Source organism: Pithys albifrons, chromosome 6, assembly GCF_047495875.1.
Source record: "Pithys albifrons albifrons isolate INPA30051 chromosome 6, PitAlb_v1, whole genome shotgun sequence".
In the NCBI taxonomy this organism is placed as follows: domain Eukaryota; kingdom Metazoa; phylum Chordata; class Aves; order Passeriformes; family Thamnophilidae; genus Pithys; species Pithys albifrons.
This window is the reverse complement of record NC_092463.1, coordinates 45753502-45764842: the sequence shown is the minus strand read 5'-3', so window position 1 is coordinate 45764842 and position 11341 is coordinate 45753502. Positions and strand designations below refer to the sequence as shown.

General features: G+C 37.3%; 1 protein-coding gene across 1 annotated transcript in view; it reads right to left on the bottom strand.

The window, feature by feature from the left end:
* Window positions 1-1272: 1272 nt before the first annotated feature.
* The window catches only part of SLC1A2 (solute carrier family 1 member 2), an 86217-nt gene continuing 76148 nt past the window's right edge, over window positions 1273-11341 (bottom strand). Inside the window, exon 11 of the mRNA XM_071558666.1 lies at window positions 1273-10412. Within this exon, the coding sequence (XP_071414767.1) occupies window positions 10338-10412 (75 nt within the window). The 3' untranslated portion in view covers window positions 1273-10337. The remainder of the gene's footprint in view (window positions 10413-11341) is intronic.

The following is an 11341-nucleotide window of genomic DNA, read 5'->3' as shown; positions in this document are numbered from 1 at the left end:
AGTTTTTCTTTCATGTCTAAGAGGAGATATAGAAACATCTCTTAATATGGGTCAATGATTCATGACTCACTGTCGTTTATAGCACCCTTTAGCAGATTCTCTCCTCTAGAGAGGGACACATTTCAGATACAAAGACACTCCTAAAATCTTTTTCTCTAAGGCTGAGGACATGTAGAGAATCAGCCTTTGGGGTGAGTCTTTTCAGAAGGGACAACTTCATATGATTGCATTGATTCCTGTGTGGGTTTGGGGTTTTTTTTAGTGTAACAGAAGACTAGTCTCCCTATATGGAAGTGCACATGAAACATGTGAGTGATGTGTGCACAGGAACCAGCTTCAGTGGGGAATTTTACATGAGCAGAATGCATTTATTAACAACACTTGTTGATGACGCCAGAACAGGGCATTTTTGCCTCTGGCAGAAAGCAGCAACATCGTATCAAAATGGCAGCAGATAACCAGGGCCTCAGGTTTACTTTTTGCCCAAAGATCCTCCTAGCACCACATCACGGCTTATTCGTTACTGACTCAGAAGGCACATTGCCAGCTGAGGTGCTGCCAAAGCCACTTCCTGCCGTGTCTGGATTTCTTTGGAAATTTGTCATGTGGATGATTAAGAAGAAGTCCAGGGTTGTGCATACTGTTATTAATGCTCGCAGCCGAGGTTTCGGTTATATGTCTTTATCACACAATGGTAGTTATGAAGTTTCTGTAATGTCTGCTGTTCTGAGCATGCATAAATGTTAGCCCTTTCTCTCCAGTCCACTGCCAGTCCACTGGACCATTTTTTTTCCATGAGCATCCCTTAATATATGTGTTAAATAGCACTGATTTCTTTACAAAGACTCCAGAAGTTCCGCTACAGGCTTTTTTTTTTTTGGGGGGGGAAGAACTATGAATAAGAGATTTATTTTTTTTTGTAGCCAGGGGAGGGAAGTAGTTTTCTAAAGAAACTGCAACCATTGATTTGTATTCTCCTACTCTTCTAACATCTCTTTTCACTTCTCCAGTCTTCATTGCCAAGAACTGGAGCTAGTGAATCCTGGCCTTTGTGGGAAATGAGCTCATTTGCAGCCGGCATCCTGGAGTATTTGGAGGATACAGTGAAGGGTGAGGTTTCTAACACTTTGGCAATGTCAGGTTCATCTTATACCCTGAATGCCTGAATGTAGTTTTCAGAACAGACAGCCTCTCACATCAGACTGCTTTATATAAACTCCCACACAAAGCGTTCCCATACTGAGCCCAGGCCAAAATTAAAAGTCATAGATATAAGCCATGAAAATTATGAATCAACATTTATTGATGATATATACATAAGAGGTACAACACTTAGTGAAATATTATATTCATGACTATTTCCAGTATAGAAAGAATGTCTAGTTTGTTTTATACATGAAGGTTACAGAAATCAGTTCACACTGTAAGAAAGCATTAAAAGCAAATGACTAACAATCCTTGTAAAGAGGAAAGGATCTAAACTACAAAAATAGAATCAGTCTACAAGGCATTCCAACTACAATATACAAGAACAGAGCCCAGAGTTTGGAGAAATTTTATCATCTGCATTCATTAATTTTTAAACAAACTGTGCTATAGATACTGTACAGTATGTAATTTCAAAATCTCCAGAACTTTTTGAGTGTAAAGAAAGGACCAACCTTAACCCTCTTCCTTTTTATTCATCTTACGTGAAAGATCACAAAACATTCCAGCTCATGCCTGGTCACCATAAAGAAGGGGCAAGGGATGATGAATAGGCAGCCCACAGTTCTCCAGCATGCAGTTCATCCTGAAGCATCGTGATGGGACTCACCAACCAGGATAACTTCTGTGCATTGGGCCTGACTCTCATTTCTTTCTGCTTAGAGGGAATGACTATATTTTTGAAATCCAGGTCCAGGGTATGAAATCAGGAATGAATCAGCTTCTTCCTTCTACACACTCTTATTTTCTCATAGATCTGAACTGTAGCCCTGATTTAAGAAGATTTTTGCCACGGACTATGTAGTTCATATGTCTGTTTTATGATCAGACATACTTTTGTAAATAACAGGACTATTCAACAACCACAGTAGCTTCAAAAGCTGTTAGTTTTGCATTTATTTTCCAATAACTGTTAATATCCCTTTTTAACAGCAAAAGAAACAGTGCCCCTTTGCCTATGAGTGTATTCATCTTTCTCAAAAACTGTTCCTGCTAAGGGGATGAAACAGAGGTTCCTACTTGGGTTTCTCAGGCACTCTGGAGAGAACTGGCAGCCTCTTGCTGCCTGCAGGCTTGCCCAGTCACAGCTTTAGGACTGCACTGCTTTCCTGGCATCTGTGGTCAAGGAGAAACTGGAAGTGACTCAGAGGGATCCTATGATGCCGTGATGTGACTAAGGGCTGAATGATGTACAGTCAAAGCAGCCAGGGCATCCAACAGGAATGCAGTTAGGTGGATTTCCCCTTATTCTTTGTGTCAGTTTAAAACAGTGACTTACTAAACTTCTGGTGATATACAGTTCAAACATTTTAAGCAAACAAGAAGAAAACAAAACTTACCATTCTAGGTGAACATTAATTCATTAACATGTCATAACAAGTGCATTCACAAGGCAGCAAATCTATGCTGGGGTCACTTTCACTCACTGCTAGAAAACTACACACATGCAGCTTCTAACACACACCATGCTGGTTAGATAGCTGAAAACTAAAATTAACAGATTTACAACAAGCTGGCTGCACACATGATTCTGAATGTTATCAGAACTTGATACCCCATAACAGACAGATAAAGGAGTTACTAAGGTGTGGTACCTAATCCATTAAGTGCCAAAAAGAAACAAACCTAGATACAAATGAAAAACCAAAAGTAGAACAAAATTTTAAAACACAGTCTAATTTTCTACTATGGCTCAACACATAGAAACCAATTAAATTAAATTAAAGCACTGCTACTCATACTGTATACACCATTTCACTGAAATTACATGTTGATAGCTACATTATCTACACTAAGTGCAGAGAGGCACTGGACATCATGCTTCAACAAAATGTCAAAACTGGTATCAATAAGGTTTTCCAGCTATTAGTAATTCAGCACTACTCTACCTGTGGTCCCTATTAAGATAATACCTGTTACAGCTGATTTAAAGTACAATAAAGATTAAAATACAAGGGTATATCAACACACTTCCTACATATATATCTACTAGAAACGTAGTCTCCGAAACCTCAGCAGAAAACATGGCCCCATGGATTTCTGAAGAATTAGAGATACCCAGTATCAGCCACACTGGGACAACAGTCCTTGCTGTTCAATGTTTTCTTTGTTTTGAGTCACAGTTAAAGAACTAGGCCATAGAAGATTTTTCTATATATATAATTGTATGAACATTTATACTAATTTATTTTTATTCCTCTAAAAACAATTCCTTATTTATTAAGTAGAAATTATTAGAGCCACAGCCTTAATGACAACAGGTATTTGCCTAATGGGAAGACATGACCAAAATGAGAAGTATCTGTCATTTGGGTCAAAAAATATAGTGGTTATTCTCTTTAAAATACATAAGAAAGCAGGAGGTATTTGTATGGATGCTACCCAATTACACTGGTCCCATGGTGGTTCTATTGGTCCCTTTTCAAGAAGGCAAAAGTAGGTGACGAGATCATAAACTCCACAGGCTGAACTCGCACACACTGTATTGTAGCAAGATGAACAAGGTACCTGATAACGTATTTTTTGCCTCCCCAGATCTCCCGTTTTCTATAAACTGCATTCTGAGTCAATCAATTATACATTATCAGGGCCTAAGAAAGAACTGCAGGATTTGGCAAAGGTAACATCAGGAAAAATGATAACAGTGAGGGACAATTGCCCAAGATAGTCAATCTAGAAGATTGCTAAGATTAGATTATTATAACATTGTTCCGTAATGAACTGCAGCATTTAAGGACATATTGAAATTCCTATTTGCTTCTTGCATTTTGTGCTTGTCTATAATTTGTCACTAAACATAATCCAAAAATATTTCACTGATCCTAAATGTCATAAGAAAATTGGTTGCGTTCTAAGGTATAGATCACCTTTAAAGGATTATCTCCCTACCTTATATGATCACATAGAAAAGATTATAAGAAAATATTTGCATGTCTATAAATTACAAAGAGTAGGTAATTTAATTCAGTCTACACTGTAGTTTCCAGAGAACAAGTACAAACCCCTAAAACCTGTATTATTCTCAACTAAATCAGTGTTCAGCATATAATATTTAACACTATAAATACATATTCAGCTTTTTCTGATGCATTCTACAAGCAAGAGTTCATGCCAGATCATAGGAAATATGATATATGTAAGAAAGAAGCAGGATGTGTTGGATGGAAGTGTATGCAATTGTCTTTAAGAAGGAACGACAATCTGTAGTACACAAGAACCCACAAATCCATACAAAACACCAAAAAGGAAATGCTATAATCTACAATACTGACTACAAAAGCAATATGCAAGCACAGTTTGAATACAGTCTTCAAAAAACTGTAGAAAAAAAGAATGGAAAAGAATGGAAAAGAATGATACAAAAATCCCTGCAAACTGTATTATTTATGTACAAAGCAATATACATATATGAGACAATCCAGGTTGTGAGATGCTGTGTATGACAGTTTCCCTTCATGCAATGGTGCATGCCACAGAGTAGCATTAAAAACAGTTGCAGGACTCCTGAATGTTGAAAAATGAGACTAGAAGGATTGGATGCCCTAGCATCGATCAGCATTGGCTCTGCAGCAGAATGTATTTAGAAATGAAAGGGGATCAAAAGTTGGGTGAAGTGCTAGGTCTCACAAGTCTTCTTGTCTCCCCAAACCTTGGATTAGCCTGCTGATTATTTCCATCCTGGACTAGGAGAGACCTACTCAGTGACTCAGTCATATGCTCTAGGACTTTTCAACATTTGGAACCTGGCTTTTTTGTAAGACTCATAGTTGCAACTGCATAACCACTTAGTCTGTTAGGATTTGTATCAACCCAGCAGTAGGGAGTCATAGGGTTTCCCCTTGAGCAGGGGAAGGTGTTTCTGGGATGGTGGGCACACGTGAGGGGCAGTTCCTCAGAGTCTTGTGCCAGGGAGCACACTCATAAAAGAAGTAAAAGAATTACCACCATCTGGACATCAGCAGCAGTTTGACTCATTCATAGCAGCAGAGTTCAATTTAACATAAAACATGATAAAAAAAAAAAAAAGAGGGAGGCAGCCATTTTACAGTCTGTACTGAGACACTGTTCCTGGGGACTTTACCCAGAGTCCTGCCTTAAGTGTACAGACCTGCAGAGTCTGTGCTTTGTGTGAGGACCATGGAGAGATACAACCTTTGTGTCCATGTGGGAAGAAAGATTGACAACTTTGGAAGGAATATGCACTAAATATACTGTTTCAGAAAAACTGTGAGCAAGAACCCAACATTTTCAAAAATAACATGGCAAAGCCTGAACAATTAATTTACAGCTCAACTGCCTTCTTTGACACTTCAGTATTGTAATTTCTTTTTTTTTTCCTTTTAGTACTAGAAACTACACTCTATATGGCATTATTTAGACAAAGAATATTGGGTAAATATCTTTCCTTCAAAGTCATCAGTATTATTGGAGAGAAGAAACTGATTAATCTTTCCAAGAGTGCTTTCTGCTGGGAGTAGGAGCTTCTACATAGTGAATTATAGCCGAGGTGAACTGTCCCAATGGACTATACACCTATCACAATTGCTACTATGAAAAATACCATAATTGTGGCCTTAAAGTCACAGTAATAAAATCAAGGAGAGTCTTTAGGCTCATAACAGAATAATATTACAGTACATTTTTATAAAGTGCCCTTATTTATCCTTCTGTAAATTAATTCAAATGCAGCAATAAAAATAGATGAATGAAACTTAATGAAATGAGAAACAGTTATACCTTTACATCTCCACAAAAGGATCCTTCTGAGCCTGGTACTAAAGCTCAGAGCCTTTTTGAAGATAATTACAGAAGTGAATGTCAGAGGTGAGGTTTAATCCTACCTATAGTTAAGAGGATTTGTGCGATTGCTGCTGTGTCGCTACAACAAGGCTGCAATAACACAATTGAAGGCAAGGACGCAAAGAAAACCCAGGCAGTCACTAGAATAAATTTGTTCAAACGCTGATGCTGCAGCTTCTCAGATGAACAGCGTACCATTCTGAGTATTTACTGCTGGAAAACTAATGACTTTGTGAGCGATGGAAAACAAATCAGAAATCTACATTACTCTCACTTTTAAAAGTGGCATAAAGTCTGGAATTCCATGTGCTTTGAGAAGGAAACAGAGATCAGCTGTACCTCAGAGAAGACATGGAAAAAAACTGTAATGATACTGATCCTTATTTTTATGCTGAGTTTTAAATTCAGTACTGGACTTGTAGCATAGAAACAACTGGGTAAAAAGAAGCATCTTGGCAGAAATCTTTGTGGATGTGAGAAATCAACTTCATTATAAATAGCAAAGACTGTTCCCTAGGGTGGGATTGTGAAATGTCTTATAATTTAACAGAGGCAGGAAGGGACTTGATTTTTCCTGGAAGCTTGTGACTCTCACAGATTTCATGGGGGTTTTGATGTAGTCAAATAGTCTAAGCATTGCAGGCAGAGGTTTTACTACCGCAATTTTTCAAAGACATACCAACTTTCTCACCAATTCAAATGGAAAGAGCACATCTCATAATACGGTTCAAATGGCTTATTCCCTACCTATTTGAAGCATCTTCATGTATAAGACCCACACATGTTTCTCAAAAGGCTGGTGCAGCCTTCCTCTTCCAAGGGAAGCAATGAAGAAACAAGTGTCAAAGTGCTCCACCTCTCAGTGTGCTTCAGTTTCAAGGATCAGATACTAAGAGAATGCTGACCACGCTTCAGCAGCAAACGAATAAAGCAAGCACTGAAGAATATATTTAATTTGGTATGCAATTAACTGAGTCTTTTTCTATCTAGACTTTTCCATGTGCCAGTGTGCTGCCAGCAATCCAAAGGCCAAAGGATATTGCAGTTGCACAGACAAAGGTTGGGGGAACATAGCAGAAAATGAGATGAATGTAGAATGAAATGTTAATTTGAACTACACAGAAAACAGATCAGTCTCCACTGTGCTTCTCCTTTAACTTTGCCACCCCAGCACTGCAAACAGATACAAAAAAAATTGTCAAATTCAAATTAATGCATCAACACTTCTAGTGAAACTAGAAGGAGCCTGGCAAGTAGCCAGAACTGCCTGCTGAAATGTGAACCTTGTATTAACTGAAGTGGATTACCTCTAGATTATTTTCTGTTTATTTAGTTAAGTAGCAACCCAGCCTCATGTGGATTGAGCAAATCAAGAAGTGAAAGCCAAGAGTGAGTTATATTTTCCCACAGAAATGGAAAGCTTTTTGATGATTTAATACAGTGCTGCACTGGAGTAACACTATATTAAATATTCAGTCAGGCTACAAGCAGAGGAGCAAAAAACACCTAGCATTTCTCCTTCTCCTACATCCATATATAGAGAGAAATACCCTCATAATTTTCTTTTGAAAAATCCCTGAGTTACTGTACCTAAAGAATTACTATTTTAAAATCACAGTCTGCTATTCTAATCCTATCAAAAGATTCAAATATATTCTTCCATTTGTGGGTGGGGTTTCTCTAGCATTGCATTCCTTCCTTCCCTAGTTTCCATCCAAAGAAGCACTCTTCAAAGGACAATACATCCCAAGTGGATAACTGTAAGCATATTCTAAGTGTTTCTCAATATGTAATTTCGTGGAGCTGCTTAGTCACATGTTGCTGACATTCCTATTTGTTTCCAACTGCTAAACAGTTTCAAATGACAGAAGTACATGGACTGGTTTTCTAAAGTTAATTTCAAGGCAAGCAATCACTGTGGCTCCTGCTAAAAAAATTGCTGTAGTGAAGTGGGTGAAAAATCATCTATTAATGGGTGAGCTGTGCCATGAAATGGCTCAAGAATGCTGGATATAAACCAGGGTAAACACTGTGTGTTTTTCTTGGATATAACCACCACCCAAGTCACAGCAAATTTCACTTGATGTGAGCCAGCACCTTCAGAGTAGGGAACATTTTACACTACCTACACACCATCCCAGGCACATTTCTGGCACATAAACCATTGGGAGAAGCAGTAGCTGCATATAGGTTAACTCTGGATATGCTGGTAACAATGACTAAAGATAAGAGAACCTGACTGCCACCTCTCTGAATAACTTACAATTCCATCCTTCATAAAAAAAAAATCCTTACTATACTTCAGGAAGCCTCTGGAAAAGGTCTCCACCTCTAATAAATGTTAGAGGCCTACAGAATTCACAGTGGTTCAATATTTGTTAAATTATATAGGCCGTTTTGCTTAGGGTTGTAGCCACGGCATTCAAGTGATGACAAAAATACAATGGTAAGAAAAATACTCCACAACAATGCTTAAATGAGGGATACTCCCTGCTTAAATGAGGGATATTCTGACAATGGACTTGATTTTGCACATCATTATTAACCATGCAAGTAGCCTTTGCTGGCCATGTGTGTGTGTGTTTTCAGAGATATTTATATGAATGCATATGAACAAAAGCATTTATATTTTAGTAGCTTCTACAGAGCCAAATATCACTCTACAATTAAACACATTATTCCTGTTTAAACCTGTGACAGGTCTGAGCACAGACACTAAATGGTCTATTCCCATAAATGTTTCAACTCTGTTTATTGCCATTTTTAAGTTCACCATATGCTCATATTCTGAATCATTCTGAGAACTTCCTAGAGCTCACCCCAAAATTGCACAAAGCTTGTTCTCTGAGTAGAGCCTTCCAAGGCCACATGGCTCAGCTTTGCTATAGAACTTTGCTAATAGTATAATGGCATTCACCATATCTTAAAATGGCTGAATATTAACAAGCACCTTTAAAAACACTTTGCAGGGTGATTATTGTAACTGTAATTTCTTCTGACAGGATGAGTCAGATATAATATGTTGACAAAACACCATCTCCTTAGTTCAGATGCCACTTTCACTAATAAACATTTCTCTGACATTAGGGAGTTACATGACTTGTTACTCTGCAAAAGAGACAGAGATGTAAATTCAACAAATCCTAAAATTCTGGTTTAGTCTTCATTCAGACCTAACCCTGGACAAATTCTACTAACCTTATACAAAATTTGGCTTACCAATGAACTCAGCATTTAGCCATTCACTGAAACAGGTTATACTTGAAGGATGGCTTTCACTTCATAGCAAATGCTACAGATGATCATTCAAAAATTCTCTAAGAATGATTGATTCAGAGTTTGTTTGTAGCTCAATCAAGAACTCAGTCATAACATCCATAATCAATCTCAGTAGTACCACCTTACTTGAGTAGTCTCATCCACATGAGGAATCTCTCTGATATCAGTGGAGTAGGGTAAACAGAAAGGTACTACCTACTTGGATTAAGAATGGCATAACTGAGTTCATGGTTTTCTGTATTTTGAACATCAGGCAGATTTAGTGAAGGAACTACCAACCCTGTAATTGTACTGCCTTGTATTATATGATGCACTGTGGTCACCAAGGAGCACAGTCCCATCATAAAATAAAGGCTGCACCTGCCCTGGACCATCTGGTAAAAACACACCACATGGACATACGAATTTAAGGTCTTCTCTTGATGCTAAGTATTAGTCGTACTGATCTAACACAATGTCTGGGACAATTTATTGACTCCTATACATTAATCTTACCCCTGGATCCAAGGTCAGTTTAAAGTACAACTAGGCACAAAAATACAGTGCTTGTTATTATTAAAACAAATAGAAATATCTATGGATGTTTTCAAAAGATATTTTAGCCATACAGTGATAAACAAATCAGGTATGCCACAAGAGTCACCAAAACACTTGAAGGCTTACGTGGTGTTATGTTTCTCTTGTTTTTGTGACCCTGAGTCCCCGTAGTGAACTATACTGGCACTTTGATCTTCCCATTTTGCAGCATTTACATTCTCTGTGTCTTGAATGAAAGGGGAAGTGGATGAGAGCACATTGCACTGCATGGAGCATTCTCCAGCTGCATCATCCAAACAGTAACACAAGGGAGACAGATGGTTATGTATCATTGCTTGGCAAAGACACTACAATGACTTGATGAGATCTTTGCTAAGTTTCATTTACGAAATTAAGTAAGCAGATATTGTAGATTTTAAATAGGAAAAAAAAAGATAAATCTTCTTTAATCATGATATCTTCTGCCAGAAGATAGCTCCAGGGCTTATTAAAGACGCAGCTAGGAATCTCTTCACTTAGTTTTCACGTTTCCAAGGCTCTTCTTCAACAACACTGAAGTCTGCAGATTTGCCATTGGTTGCCAGTGTTACCTGCAAGTAATTATCATCAACAACCAACTTAAAGGCCAAGGCACTTTGACAAGAAAAGTAATGAGTTTTATATGGAAGATCATTATATTATAAGGAATTACATACACCGCGACTTATTATATAAGTAAAATGTGTTTATTTAAAATTCACAACTCTCCCAAATAGTGAGACTCATGTTAATTTATTATCCTAACTAGAAAACATTGGCAGTAGAAAAAAATTTTTTAAAATTCTTTACTCCTTTCCATATCTTACAGATTTCTCTGGATTATTTAAAAAACAGATTTTTTTTTAAAGTAGAAAGCAACATTTTTAGTGGAATTCCTTAGCAAAGCTGCATAACTGATGCAAGGACTCGAAAAATTTGCAAGGTCTGAATAATCATAGATGTGTGTCTATACAAGCTCACCTACAATTATATCACCTTTAGAGAAATGAAAGAAAAGATATGTTGTGAAAATATTGTTCATCATACCACTATAACAGTGTAGTGAAAAATTTTGAGTATAGTCAGATCAAAAATTCATAGTAATGTGATATTTGTCTCACACAAAATACAGCAAAACTTTGCTGTTCCCTGTAAAGATATGTGCTAAAATGTTTAGGTTTTAAGTATGGTAGAAGACCTATAGTGATCTACCAATTCACAGTAAACACTGGACAGTATGTTGCATTCCAGAAATCACTACAAACTCATGTTTTAAGAAAGCTAACTCTAGCCAAATTAAAATGTCAATTTAACTTTACAAAAGTGCTCTGGATCTTTATAACGTGAAAAAATCTTTCATTTAATTCTAAATGGATGGCTTACTTTTTCCTAACTTACCTTGTAAGTTAACATCCTCAGCTTCAAATGAAAACTTAAAGACAGAGCTGAAATTCCCCATGCTGGATAAACTAGATGCATGAAAGCATTGGGACATGGAAAC